This window comes from Orbicella faveolata, unplaced genomic scaffold (assembly GCF_042242905.1).
Source record: "Orbicella faveolata isolate gen_17 unplaced genomic scaffold, um_ofav_v1 contig_12, whole genome shotgun sequence".
In the NCBI taxonomy this organism is placed as follows: Eukaryota; Metazoa; Cnidaria; class Anthozoa; order Scleractinia; family Merulinidae; genus Orbicella; species Orbicella faveolata.
In genome coordinates this window covers 29,418,816-29,434,047 of record NW_028301539.1, presented here as the reverse complement: position 1 = coordinate 29,434,047, position 15,232 = coordinate 29,418,816, and the positions used below count along the sequence as shown (strand labels likewise).

The following is a 15,232-nucleotide window of genomic DNA, read 5'->3' as shown; positions in this document are numbered from 1 at the left end:
CTCGATGCAGCTGCCATCTATTGTAACGCTAACACTGTAAGAAGAACGTGAAAGATCTCATGACAAGGCGCTTGTAATCGTCGTTCAATTATTTGGACCATCTTTTAAAGCTGAATTTTCAGGCAGAGGAAAAGAAAAGGTCAAAAAGAAGCGAACACTTAGATCAATGACCAGTTTACGTGCAAAGTTTCACCTTATTATGTACCCCCAGCACGATCACTGAGAACTGATTTTTCATGAAAGTGATTTTCGATTGTGCTATGAAATCTTTATCTGGCAGGTATTTAGTCAGTTTTCGCGCTCACTTAGGGCCAAAAATTCTTGTTCTGGAGGAAAAACTTCAGTGAAACTTGCGAATAGTTTTTTCAACGCCGCATGTGAGGGGCACAAAAGAATAAACGACACATTCTAATGATACTCAAGAACACAACAATAGACATTTAAAAAAAAGTCATTTGTGACGCTTCATCGCACAGCACATTGTCTGCAGAGTCGGAAATATTGAACTTTGATAACGCCTTCCGTTTCAAAGTACGCCGAGATATTGTGGCTAATGGGGTGGCTATCAAAATCAAACTCACGCATATTTTCGTGTTTGGTTTCCTCTTTAAATCTCCTTGCCAGGGATCATTGTTTCTCGAAAAGACAATTACTGTTCTAAGAAGTTGGCAGGCTTCCGTTCTTTTCATGCTAGTCTTAACAGCCTAACTTCTGGCCGTGATTTATGAAAAGAACTTATGACAACAATACACTATATCAGAAAAGTGCGCTCTACACAGGAGGTCAAGAAACACTTGTGCAGCTACTCAAAATGCACTTTTAAAACCTTGCAACAATTTAGCATTTGAATAATTAAAGCATTAACTGGTTGCACATTTAGTCGGACATTCACAGCCTTAGTTGAATCGATAATCTGGCGTAGGGGCTGTGTACCGGACAACGATCGTGGACACTTGTGATGAGGCGATGTGCCATGTAGCCTGACAGTATAGGTACAGGTCAGTTTGAGGTTTTCGGCCGGGGGCGACTCGCCTATCTATAATCGATAATCTGTAAAATTGAGGTCACAAAACTGACGAAACAACATGGTACAAATAGCCAGTGTGCGTCATGAAGATCAGTTTTATTGATGTTCTTTCGCACTATTTCCGCTGAACCCAAAACAAGGTTATTTTTTGAGACAAAAAAATGCCGCGCCCTGCGTAGCGTGCGTCCGTGGTTTTCAATTCAGTAGTTTTCCCTCTCCCCACATTCTTGCGCACACGCACAGGAGAGCATTATTGGAAGCCGATTTTCATGTATAATGCGTTTTTAAGAGCCTATTTATTGTTATTACTTATTATTATCATTTTATTATTATTATTATAATAAGTTTTATGACCTTACTATCATTACTATTATTATTCACTATTACTATAGAAATTGTTCAGTTCATGATGGGTATTTCTACAATTCTACCACAAGGGCAGGGTCCAAATCATGAACCTAGGGACTAAAGTTCTGTCCAAGTTGGAACTTATTATTGTTATTATAATTATTATAATTATTATAATTATCATCATCATCATCAACATCATCATTGTCGTCGTCGTCGTCGTCGTCGTCGTCGTCATCATCATCATGACCATCTGTGGCTTCTGTCTTGTGTATACCTCACGGCTGGTGGAATCTGCACTCTAAGTACAAAACTATTACCAATGTAGGACAAGCTTCTTCCGCCTTGACAAAACCGTGGTCGAAACAGCTCTCCACGGTTGCAGTTCTTAGCTTTCAGGTTTGGACTCTATCATGTCGTTGCACCGTTAAGCTTTCCACGTAGTAATCAGCCTTGCTTCATTGTTATGTTTCTATTTTTGGCTGATCAGATCTTTAATTTACAGATCCTACGTATCCCAGCAGCATTTTCGTTTACGGTCCCTTGCATCATTTTTATGAATGTTTGGAAGTTTCATCTTCGGCAACAATCGTATGGATACGATCTGCACCAACCCTACCCGACCGGTGGATCCGAGGTAGACCTCGCAATATTATTTCCGTGGTAATCGGCATAGCTCAAAAGTAGATGTGTTTTTGGCTGACTGGTTTTGAGGCCATATTTACTGACAATGTACTTCTTTTATTAACTAAGAGCAATGTTTTGCCGCGACTAGGAAACCATCATCTGTTTACTGTTTGCATTGTAACCGGGACTTGTTTTTGGCTTCTGGATTCAGTCTGGTATTATTTTAACGACGTTTTGATTGTTTTCGTTTTATTTTTCAGCTACTAGTTTGAAGGTTACGTTGCAAGGAAGGGAGTTAAATCTGAACTGCAGAGAGATTTCCTCTCTCTGTATCCTTGCTCTCTCCTTTTTTTTTCTGAACAAGCAAAGAATCAACTCAATGATAGAGATCGAAGCCGCGGAAATAAAAAAACAAAACAGTCGACAAAACTGTTTTTGTATCTTTTCCAAGAGATAGCGAGAATCGAAACTGCGAATACTTTTAATGCTCTTGTTTTTTGGAAATAAACTCCATTAAACGCCTGGTCTCCAAGGTACATTTGTAAATAAGACCCTCAATCAAGGAATATATTTTAATTCCATCTAAGTTTAAGATGTTTTAGGCGTAATATTTAGATATTTAATTCTCAAAGATAATGAATAAATACTCTGATAAACTCCGGGCTCGAATAAACTGCGAAAGTCAAAAATAAACGCCGGATCCACGACACCAGGTTTGAAATAAATACCAGGGGCGTTTAATCGAGAAAACACGGTATAACCTTATTTTGCTGATATCAGCTGATATTTATGGCGCGCTAAATTAGGGTATATTTTTATATTGGCACCTCCCACTTTCCTGATGTCATGTCCTTTTTATATTCCTAATTTTATGCATTTACGCACTTTCCTGTCTTGTATTTATTCTGTATGGCTTAAGAAGTACCCTCCACTTTATTCATCCTTATCATGATGAACAAAATATTTTAAGATAGGATCTATTTGTTTTGACGCAGGTTGGCCGTAATAAATAGACTGCTCTCGAGAACAACAACAAGCAAATATGCCGAGTATCGTACAAAATTTTGCCCAAGAACGACTCGATGTTTAATTTTATACGTCTACGATATTTTCACTTTTTGGTTTCTCTCTTTATGAATTCACTTGCTAGTTTCAGCTCTTGTTTGGGCGTGTAAGGCAAATATTCGAACAAAACAAGTAAGAATAATTAAGTAGAAACAGACCGAAGGTTTAATAATCTTTTAGCGGCACGTGCGCGATACCCGAGTTTTGTAACATGACTTCAAAACGGCTTAGCAGACTTGACATCACAGAAAATTACTGGCACGTGCAGTAGGCCTAACGCTCACTTTAACAGAGAGCTTCAGTCACGTGGTCCGTGTTTTCTCTAACCTCTGAAACACGTCGAAGTTTTGATTGTCGTAAGAGTTGGACGAGGACAAGTCATCAGGTCTAATGCCACAACAAAATATACGATGCTAGATTAGAGTTTAGCCTTAAGCGACCAACAAATGATAAGTTACACGACAAGCTATCGAGCGAAGTAAATGTTTGAAAATACACACCGTGGAAAACAAATAAAATTCCAGCTACTCTTAACTCGACCGCCCCCTTAAAGTGCTGTCCGAGCAATATCAAACGTTTGAAGTGGATCAAAGTGGCTCTAAAATAGATTGCTTTGTTTTCGTGATCATTACCACAACATGCGTGGGAAAGATTTTTGTTGGTAATAGCGCTGTTGATCTCCCGTCAACAAAACAACCACCACACTTGTCAACCGCCATTCTGTTGCCAGCTTTGACAACGATGATGGGGGTAATTGTGGTTTATGTCGGCTTACTTTTCGGGCCGTTGGAGGAAGTATATTTAAATATAACATGGCGATAAGTTAAGCTGCCGCTTAATGAATCAAACAGATGATTGCGTTTGTGTAATTTCGTGAGTCGATCTTGACCCTGGGGTGGGGGCGTGCGTTCGCTTCCAAGATCAGACCGATGTTAAAGGCATTGTGAAGACGAAGGGCTTTTTGTTGATGGTCTTATCGATGATGAAAGAGTGCAAAAACCATACCCTATTTGAGACCCAAATGACCAAAATCGATATCCTGATTATAACCAAAAAGGCTAAAACCCATACTCTTTGGGCCCGCACATACCTATATAGCCCATATAAGGGAGTACCTCCCCGCCCCACCCCAGGACCCGGAAATCTTGGCACACTTGGCACAAGAAAACAATTTTTTTACTACCTCTAATCACTCATGATCGCTGCCGGTAAATACTTCGGCCACTTCAGGTATTGTACCGGTTTATGAGGGGTTGCAAACGAACAAAACATATTTTTGGAGGGAAACCAGGAGAGGCAAAGGATTTGCAAGGTTCCAGAAGAAAATATTGTAATAGCTCTTGCAATCGGAAGAAGTTATATACGAATCCTTTGGTTTACGCTTCAGTCGAAACTCTTTTACCGTGGATAAAATCGGGCTTGAAATTTGTTAATCGTCGGCTTTGGAACAAACAGAAGGAAGAACAAAAGAAGAACGATCAACATTTGGTTTTTTTAATAGTCAGTATAACCAGTGTTGGCCAATAAATATCTACAATATAAAATCTTAATGTAATTTGAAGCCATGACAAACACTTACATTTCAGTGTCTTAACAAAACTGACTACCTTTGACTTGCATAAACTAATTTTCTTTTTACATACCACGATCAATATGATTGAGATGAATGACATGTGCTATAGTAAACACACAAGGCTGACTTGAATAATTCAGACCATTCTCGTCCCCAGAGCCCACGATCCTTCAGGCCTGCGGCAGGGATCGAGAGCTCTGGCCGGACGCCGATTTTCTGAGCATGCGCAGAGTATTCGTTTTGTATTCTCAGCCAATCAGATTTGCCAGATTTGACGGGAAGTCCGTGAATCGCGGACTTCCGGTGTTGGACCAGCCCAGAGCTCTCGATCCCTGCCGCGGGCCAGAAGGATCATGAGCTCCGGGGACGAGAATGAATTCAGACATACTGTGCCTTACTTTTGACATGCGCACTGACGGTGATATAACTGGTTTTGCCAAACGACTCTGGCTCCCGTCCACACTGCGCCGGAGAAATTTGAAAAGGCAGCTTTATTTGGCTTAGGCCTGCCCGTCCACGCTAATCCGTCACGAAAACAGAGCTTTTCGAAAACTCTCTTTAAACAGGAGGAATTTGCGTTTTAGTGTGGACGGCAAACATTTTGAAAACGGAGCTTTTCGAAAACGACGACGTCACAATAATCAAGTGATTTCACTGCCCGAGTTTTCCTCAGCCACAAATGCAAATGACTAGTGATTGTTGCATTTTCAAATGTGGACGGAAAACATTTGATGCGTTTTCAGAGTGAAAACGCCGTTTTCAAATTTCTCCGTCGTAGTGTGGACAGGGCCTCTATATTGCGTAAAGTGAGTTTCTATAATTTAAACAAAAGAACCGCCACAGAGCAAAATGGATCGATAACTCTTCTTTGCGGTAACATCCCAAATGAATTGTTCATTATTTTAAAGTTCTAATCGTACGCCTTTCGTGAGCTTAATCTGGAAGATAAAAAATACTTCGAGGAAATACAAATGTCCGCCATTTTTTTTTAATGTTGTATTTTCCCCGACAGTTTGGACACACAAGAAACTTTCGTTTTTGTGTGAAAGCTCGAAACTATAACAAATTTCGATTAGTTTAGCCCATATTTCTCTCCACCATTCTCTTCACAGCTCGCCCGCGCTTCTTGAATTATTTACAATACAACATTAACAGAGGCTAATCAATTTCAACACGGTAATCGGTTTATTTACTGTAAGCCTCTGTATCCACTTATGCAACCAACCAACAACCACGTTACACAGTGAAACACGGCAGTCTAAAAATCGAAAATTCAAATGCTTTGTTCCAGTGGTCTTATGCTTAAATTTTTTCTCTCTCACTCTAAAATATCATTGGTTATTATAAATTGAGTGCCAGTCCTGAGAGCTGGAGATTTCAGACTATGGCCATTAAAATGCACCAGTAAATTGAAACTAGAAGAAACAAAAAGGCAATTCACGAGGGCTGTTTGGGAACAAACCGGGCACTTAAGGCCAAGAATGGAGAATGGGCCCGATATAGAGTTTCAGACCAAATGTGAAGCTTGCAGGTAAATACGGAATTTATGGCCCGCATCAGCAGGCCAATACTTTAAATAAATCTTCACTCGTCTGCCAAAACCTTCTATGAGACACCATCTATCTCAGCACTTGCTTTCAAGGTATAAATAAGTTGCCGTATGTCAGTTCGCTTTTGTGTGATCGATGAAAACCAGTTGGGTTTCCTTATGGGCAGTGTGAAGTCTGTGATTGGATCCTGCAAAGACAATCACAATAAAATGCTGTTAGTGGCAGCAATGGTTCCTTTAAGGTTTAACAACAAGAACAAAATCATACTTTATTTCTCACAAATTACAATTATTGGAAAAATTACAACTTTTTCATGATTACAACTGATATGCCTTGTCACTTTATAAATATTAAAGTTACTGTTACAGAGTATGGGGGTCAAGTAAACCATTTGTTTTTCTAGTTAGCCCCCAATAAATAAATTTACAACGATTTTAATATTTCAAAATACAGAGCCCTTTGGTTGTGTTGTACGAATTAGAATTTACCTCAAAGAAGCTCTCCATGTACTGTAACACGTACACGCCACAGTCGCAAAAGTTGTCCTGCTGAGGAACCTGAGAATGGGATGGAAACAAAACCCTGACACTGAGATTGTTGACCATTTACGCGGTGAAACCGGTTCGTCAACGTTTTTTTTTTTTGCAAATGGTGAGTAAAAATCCCCGATGGCAAGTTCCGTCCGGATTGGCCATTTAATACCATTTACTCAACAATCCCCAATTTAATGAAGAAGACTAGGATGAGTTCGACCTGATCATAATTCCAAGATGGCGGCTGGAACTGGTGAAGAATTGCAAATGGTAAACACATTTTCCATTCGGATATTTCGGTTGGAAATTTTGGACTAACTTTCAAGACGTTCCGTTCAATTCGGAAATTTTCCGGTCGGTCGAAGCAAAATTGTCTTAAGTACCATTTACATTCAGACCGAAATCTCCAGAACTTTTGGGTAAATGGTTAAAATTCCAAGTCTCATAAAAATTAGGATTTATTTAACACTATCAACTAAGATTAACTAACTCTGCAGACTTTATAGTCAAGACTCGCGCAAATTTTTGAATGAAAGAATATCTTCACGTACTCTTTCCCAAATGTATATTTTCTTCGTTTTCCTTATCTAATAATTATTTAAGCTTGGACAAATTTCCAGAAATTTTAGAGTTCAGACTTTTCCAGATTTCCAAACTATACGATCATGAATATGACCAGCAAATGGAAAAACAAACCTTGGGATGGTTGCCTTTGATTGTGTCCTTGTCAAAGATTCTCGAGGCAGGTTCTTTCTTTCGTTCTCTCCATTCGCACTTGAGGTAGCTAACGAAACACGAAAATTGTAAACTAAGAGCAGTGTCGTCAAAAGTTTACGTAGCGAGCGAAAATGTCCTCTAAACAGCTGATTCACACGATGATATGCAGTGTCTTAAAGTTGTTGGATTTAGCCAATCAGAAGGCTGGTGACGTGCTAACTCACATGACGTATGCAGGCAATGACGTTTTCCCGCCATGTGCCGCGTCCACATCTGTTTCCCGCCAAAAACTTTGCACGGTAATTGAAGGGATCAACAGCCACGGGGCTTACCAAATCATCAGATTTTGTTTCTGTAATACGTTTTTGAGTTAAGACCTTTCTCTAAACTGTGACACCTTGAATACAGTCCCCCAGAAAACAGCATTTGTCCCATACCTTACAACAGAAGAAAACTGAGAAAGGACAGCTTGACACTAAATGCTGTCCTTGTCTGCCGGTCGAAATCATGATAAGGAGAACTTGATGAACTTACTTTCTTAGATTGAGCATACACCTTGTTCTCGAACCTCCCAGAGAGTCAAACACTAAAATGCACGGTCTGCAAAAGAGAACGTTATTTCATTACGCCAATGACTGAGATCTTCCTTGCCACTATATAATCAACATTACAATAAATAACAATGCAACTTACAAACTCAATCACCTAAACTCTTTTGACGGTTAATGACTTTGTTTCACTGAACCGATAGCTTTTCAATCTGACCACGTGAAGGGTTAGACAGAAGCCCGCAGCCAAGGGAGGTCGGTCATGATATGATATCTAAGTCATTTTTTGACGTACACAATTGTAATTGCCTTCAGATTGTAAAGAAACCTTACAAAAATAGTTTTCGAGTCAGCAAACTTGGAAATATGGGCCAACTACTTCAAGACGAGCAGAATTTCCATAATACTCCTTACTGAGATTTGATGATTTGTTTGGACAAGCTTTTCTTGGATTGACGTTTAACTGGTTTCTTTCGCAATGCTGCCAGCGGAGAGAAATCAAAATCCTCTTCATCGTCATCGTAATCACCACGTTCAAGTTCTTCCTCGGTTCCAGTCTCCGTATCTGTGGCTTCACCCTGTTGTTGAGGTTTTTATATAAAATAACTAACAATTAGGTTATGAACACGAGATATCTATGAGGTGTTAGTTGATGAGGCCGAAGGCCGAATCAACTATCACCTCATAGAAATCGAAAGCGAATAATCCAATTATTTTAGTAGAATTCTAACTCTGAGTAAATTTACTTCAAATAACAGTTTCCCATTATTTCTCGACGTATCACTAACCGTCGTGTCTCAGAATTACATCGCTAGGATTGAATTATCATTTGCAGTTGTGTGTGCGCGTATCCTTTTTCTCAATAATTTCAAGATTATTGACGACAAGCCAAGCGTAAATGTCCTTCGTTTAGTCTTCATATTAATTTATTTATCCAATTGCATCAAAATGTTCCTCCAAAACTTTGGAAAAACGAAAATAAGAACGTCGCCATTTCCATAGACGACCTCCAGCTACTGCACACTAATTAACAATTAGATTATGAGCTCGAGATTTCTATCGCATGATAGTCACCAACGGGCCACCAAAAATCTGGCCGTATTAACGTATTGAGAAAATGACTGACTGAGCTTTTGTTCGGGCCAGAATAAATATATCTTATTAGATGTCAGTTTTTGGTGTGTAGTATCGCTATATATAGCTGGTTTTCACATGACGTCACCAAAATTCGAACTACAAAACTATTGATCTTCCTGAGATTTTACTTAAGTGATGTATAAGAGCAGCTGAAAACTAATATTCATACAAATTTTCGCTCCGAATGGGTTCTTGGTTTTGTGATACACTACGCTTGAATTTCTAAGCTTTTGCGTGGCGCGGAATTTGCATGACGGCCTAGAGAGCTGTCATGATGGTTAAAAAAGTGACTTATTTCGGGGAACTTGGCTATCTGAACAGTTCATGTCTTAGAAAAAGTCTTATTTTAATGTTTTAGAGTTCCTCGGGGGATAAATTCACGCTTTTGTAGCAAAACTCAGTGACAGATGTTTCTGCTGGTTTCCGGCCGCCATGCTGGTGCCCATACGGATGGGCACCAACATGGCGTCTCCATACAAATCTCTATAAATTTGGGTAAAACATTTCTCCGCATATCTCGCACAAGAAAAATTGCTGTGACCAGAATTTTGGCGAGAGTCTTTGCATATTTACCTTCTTTTATTTCCCAGATTCTGGACTTTATCTATTGACCGGTTTTGATTTTTATTTTGATCTATTTTGAATTGCGTGACACTGAAAACCAGCAATTTTTACGAGTTGTGCCGTATTTCGACGAGCTCGTAGGGCGAGTCAAAATACAAACGGGTAAAAATATAAAGCGATACTACACACTAAAACATCTGATAAGAGATTTATTATCCAACTGCTGTAGTCAATAAATTTATCAATGAAAAAAAGGAGAGTGCGACAGTTTTGCGTGCGCGCGCCGACCTGTACGGCAAACAGGTTTGTTACTGTACTAATAATACACATGAAAAAATTACTCGATTCTGATTGGCTGAGAGCAGTGCGGTTCAAGTGTAACACAGTGCAAAAAGTGTAACATCAGTGCAAAAAGTGTAACACCAGTGCAAATTACACATCGAAATTCTGGATTATGATTGACTGAAAGAAAATAGGAACTTTTCTAATAAAATGATATCACGTAAAATGACGACGAAAATTTTGTGTTGAAACTTTGAAAAAAGTTTTCTCAAATGACAAAAAAATGGCTTCAAGAAAGACCTTCCGGCACTTCTTCCGCGCGAATTTTTTCATGTTTATATTATTAATAAGTAATCATACGGTTTTTCTCGTTCAATTTGGAGTTAATTTGCACTTGTGAGTTTTTCAAAAAGCTGAAATTACACTCGCCGAAGCGGCTCGTGCAATTTCAGCTTTTTGAAAAACTCAGTCGTGCAAATTAATTCCAAATTGAACTCGAAACCGTATGATTACCTATACAAATAACTGTACAATATCGCTGTATATTTGTACTGTTATTTGGACGGTGTTCGCTGCAGTTGGATAATAAAGATGTCGTAATAACGAGGTGGCCGTATTAACGAGGTGGCCGTATTAATGGCGTGGCCGTCAGTGAGGGTTGCATTGTATACAATTTTAAAGTCTTCAGGTTATCAGAGGCAAAGTGTACCTTGGTGTCGGTTTCCTCATCATCATTGATTTCGTTAACATAAGCTGGATTCTCCTGCCCAGCGAAACAGATGACAGCCAGATACCAGTGAGAGCTGACGGGGTAAAACAAAACAAACTGTCATGTTTCGCTAGATAAGCACATCAGTCATAGAGTATCTAGCAGATCTCGCCCAACACCAGTCAACGTAATATATAAATTTAGCCGAGCCTAAAAGCGGAGGTCCTGATTACAATAAGTTCACCTGGCTTGAGCCCGCGATCCAATCAAAAACCAGTACCTGGGCAGCGGTGAACTCTAAAAAACACGTGACTTCGACGAGCTATAAACTTGAGCGCGCGATATGGCCACATGATGCTGATCAGCGGAGACTTTGTTTTGACAGGTGTTATTTGATCACAACATGGAATCTAATATCAAAGATGCACAAATGTATGCTGTAACCAAGGTCGGTCTGCTTGCTCAAGCCAAGTTTGTTATCATACTCACTCACCATACCCTTTCAGTGTAGTACTCACTCCAGCTCTGTATAACATACCTTTCGTTAATTGGTACAATTACAAAATCTTTCTCAAATATGTCTACATTCTTCGTCCATGTTCGCACCTGAGAGTGCATTCGGTCCGGAGTGCTGGGGAAAGAAAGGAGTCCAGTCAAACACGTGCATGACGGAATGGTGCGGGGGCAGAAAGAGATGAAGTTCAACAAGTTTACTGTAGTTTATATATACAACTTGCACAAAATTGGCTGGAAATTTCTCGTAGGGTTTTTGAGCTCCTGTACGCTCTCTATTGCGTAATATTCAAAGGAGTCTTTTTCCTTATCTTAAATCGGTTCCATCAGTATAGTATAGTACAGCAGAGTACAGTGCAGTAGCGTAGCGTAGCGAAGAGTAGAGGCAGTAGAGGCATTGAAAACCCCTCTAAATGAATTTCGGCCTTTTTTTAGGACACATTTGTTCAAGCTGCTGAAAACATGTTTGTTTAAACTGCTCTTCCATTTATCGCGAGGAAAAATAGACCTAAAAGTTTAAAGAAAGCTGAAATATTTTCTTCCAAAATTGAGAGGTGGAGGTTTAGTGCTACCTCGAGATGAGATAAGACCCATAGAAAATTTCATTATTTTCATACTTTATAGTTTTGTGTAAGGGTATTCGACACTACATAGCCTAACCCAGTCTTACAGTGTACATACATGAAGTTTTGAACTTTTCTATAATATTATATTGGTGTGTATGAATGGGTTGTAAAGTGTTTCTCACCAGTACATGGACAACTCACAGACCCAAACCACTGTCGGTTCTTCATAAAGAGGGGTCTAACAATATTGTGAGAGTTAGAAACAACTCCATGAAGCATATCTGACGGCACTAACCTGGTGAAAGTGTCGTTATTGCTGTTATTTCTCTGTGTGAGCCGCTTGTAGAAGAATGAGCTTAAAATATGCGTGCGTGCTCGGTCCTCAGGCTTAAGCTTCTCAAAGAAAACAAACCTGCAAATGAGATTTTATCGGAGGCAAGTTTTTCAACGACCTCTGAATGGCACAGACTGTGGGAAATAAAGTTTTACTTATTTTATTTTAGAAATAGTTAACATTTTCTATGTTTCAATCGAGTTATACGTGGAGAAACACTACTGGAAGTTTGGGAGTTCACCCAAACCTCCAACGAATGTTTCTATAACTAGATAGAAATAAAGAAAATGTTTCATTATTTTTTCATTTACACTGTGGAAATCTCGAGCCCATAGTCTAATTGTAAAACTGAAGTACGCACGTTAGCGTGCGCTTCTTTATACAGGGTGTTTTCTAAAATACGTTTGACAGTTAGCTTTGGAACGGGTTTAGAAAATTGGTGCAGTGCTCTTCACTCAGTTAGAGGGCAAAATTTACAAATACAAAGGTTTTCTCTTGGAGCCCTGACTGGTTAAGAACCTAAATATACTATGACAAGTGTTGGTCTTGCCATTATGCTCTGACAATAATGCTAGCTGACAGTGGATGTCTGATAACTAGTGGAAACGTTTTGTTGTTAAACTCACTTTAGGTAGAAATCAATGATGACATCATTAAGGAATTCGCCAGAATCAAGACAAGCGATATCCTCGGTAGTAACTGTGATTCCACCAGTTTGAGGAGGAGGAGGATAAACAATAAGTCTAGAAAGACAAAAGAATTGAGATCTGTAAGTATCGCCTGAACTCCAAACGTGTACAAAAGCTACAAACGACATAAGCTATACTGTACTTTTTTGACACTATGACAGACTGCTTGCTGCTGTTTGTTCTTGTACTGTAAGTTCTGGAACGAGTTGTCATGGGTGGAGAAGACACCTCTTCAGATGCTAGAAGAAAATGTGAAGGCAGTATCAACAAAAAGTCATATACTATAAGACTAAAGTATGCTGCATATACAATTTTAAGGTAAAAGGTAAAGTCTGCATAACAGCCAACTAAGCCATCAGGCCAACGCTTATCTCTGGTTTCTATAGCATGAGGCGACTAGGAGTATTCCTACTCCCCCCCGGATGGGATGATAGTCCTTCACAGGGTTACCCCCAGCATTTAATTCACCAGGACCCATTTATTTACACCTGGGTGGAGAGAGGCACTGTGAGAATGAAGTGCCCTGCCTAAGAACACAACACAATTTTCCCAGCCATGGCTCGAACATGGACCGCTCCATCCGAGGGCAAGCACACTAACCATGAGGGCACCATGCCTCCACACATACTACCACACGCTACACAATAAACTTGAGAGTAAATGAAGTACTGAGACTAGTAATCCTACATTCTTACATTGATTCTGCTTGCTGACAGATGGGCTAGGGGTTTTATATGACATAATTCTTTCCACTTCTTTTATGCTGCAACATACAAAAAAGAAGTGCATTAACGGACAAATGGACTACATTGTTTGTCGATATCAGGTTCTTTCTGTTCATATTTTACTCTAAATAGTAAAACCCACCTTAACTCAGCAAACTCTTTGGATAACTTGTCTGTGACCTGTGGAAAAAGACATGTAAATACATGTAATAATATTAGAAATAAAACGTTCATCATATCATCTGAACATTTAAACAGTTCAAGAATAGTGTGGAATGGTGTTAAGGCTGAGTATACTGTAGTACTGCTTATTTATTGCTGCATCTAAGTTGTGACTTCATGAATAACTGTGCAATGTAGTTGGTTTTTCTCAGTAATGATTTTTAAAACTAACAACAACATTTTGAGCGCACAGCAATATTTTTAGACATTTTCAGATTCATACATTATGTACATTATGCACACACCCATTCCAACAAATCAGCCTTTACTTCCGGCTTAATGTGTTCACTGACTTCCAGAACAATGTCCCTTTCTGCTGCCACTGTCAAGCAAACACAAAAAAGTGGAAAGTGAGCCACAAAACATACACTGTACTCACAACAAAGAGGCTGAGAGGGGCATGGTACCAGCTGTTTTTTTATATAAATACAACATCTGGATTAGGAGCAATATTGGTAATAGTGTCATTCACTGCAACTGTGAAGTACCCTGCAGCAGGCTCTCGTATTTGGGCTGAGGTGCGAGCAGCAAAGCTGTGAGAGACCTAAGCCCACCCCTCCATGTTGTTCTCACTTGCACATCAAAGTGAAAAGCTACATGTAGAAAGCAGGGCTTGAATAGGAAATCTAGACACTGGAACCTGCTTGCTTATTAGCTGAGAGGAGAAGCATATATTTTTGTCACGTGTCTTATGCTTCCTTTCCACTCATAGGATACACCTAGGAGCTATTTGAAAGGACCTAATAAATTATTATGAAGTTTGCACTTGCTCATATCCAGGGATTGCCTAAATACTAAAAGGCACACAACTCACCAGCACTTCCAGGGTTAATGAAACTTCCCTTGTTGGAAATCCTTTGTCTCAGTTTCAGAGCATAGCCTGGAGTCACTCCCAAGACAATCATACCAGGATGTGAATCGGTATAAATCTGCAAGCAATTCGACAACAACAAAAATGGATCAATTGAGATTATTTCAGTTGTATGATGAAGAGTGAGTATGAGTGGAAGACGTCAGTATTTGTAGAACTTTAACAGACTTTATATAGTCCAAAAGACATAACAGCCCACTAACATTTACGTTCCTAACAATTCTAAAACAATACATTATTAATTCAACTCTCGAGGGAAAATTAAAAAATAGACGTGTACCTATAAACAAAGTACTTTCTTTTCCAGTCCCAGTATTGAAATCTCAAAAGTTTTCTGACAAAAATGCAAAAGCACCAGTACACATAAAGTATACCTCAAGATGAAATCTAAGTTTCACCTTGCTGTTGCTTGTAAAACCGTTAGTGCAGACAACATGACTTAACATCTTTTTAAGACCCCCATAAAAGCTCTCACCAAGTATCCCATCCCTTTTAATTCAAAGTGGTGAAATCCACAATTACTCCAAACCTTACACAAAATGCCCTGGTTTCTCACTAAAAACATTGCAAAATCTCTCCACTGTCTGAACTTCAAATGGATCTCTCCAGTTTATAGAAACTGAAGGGTTGGC

The 15,232-nt window shown here is 39.3% G+C and overlaps 1 protein-coding gene across 1 annotated transcript in view; it reads right to left on the bottom strand.

Moving 5' to 3' along the window:
- Positions 1-4,540: 4,540 nt before the first annotated feature.
- The window catches only part of LOC110060439 (uncharacterized), a 24,560-nt gene continuing 13,868 nt past the window's right edge, over positions 4,541-15,232 (bottom strand). The window contains exons 13-26 of the mRNA XM_089283219.1: positions 14,544-14,658; positions 13,975-14,051; positions 13,650-13,687; positions 13,478-13,545; positions 12,925-13,021; positions 12,720-12,836; positions 12,055-12,171; positions 11,219-11,311; positions 10,681-10,774; positions 8,403-8,566; positions 7,975-8,040; positions 7,420-7,507; positions 6,679-6,747; positions 4,541-6,377 (exon numbers count right to left, since the gene is read on the bottom strand). Coding sequence (XP_089139345.1) covers positions 6,246-6,377; positions 6,679-6,747; positions 7,420-7,507; positions 7,975-8,040; positions 8,403-8,566; positions 10,681-10,774; positions 11,219-11,311; positions 12,055-12,171; positions 12,720-12,836; positions 12,925-13,021; positions 13,478-13,545; positions 13,650-13,687; positions 13,975-14,051; positions 14,544-14,658 — 1,335 coding nt within the window. The 3' untranslated portion in view covers positions 4,541-6,245. The remainder of the gene's footprint in view (positions 6,378-6,678; positions 6,748-7,419; positions 7,508-7,974; positions 8,041-8,402; positions 8,567-10,680; positions 10,775-11,218; positions 11,312-12,054; positions 12,172-12,719; positions 12,837-12,924; positions 13,022-13,477; positions 13,546-13,649; positions 13,688-13,974; positions 14,052-14,543; positions 14,659-15,232) is intronic.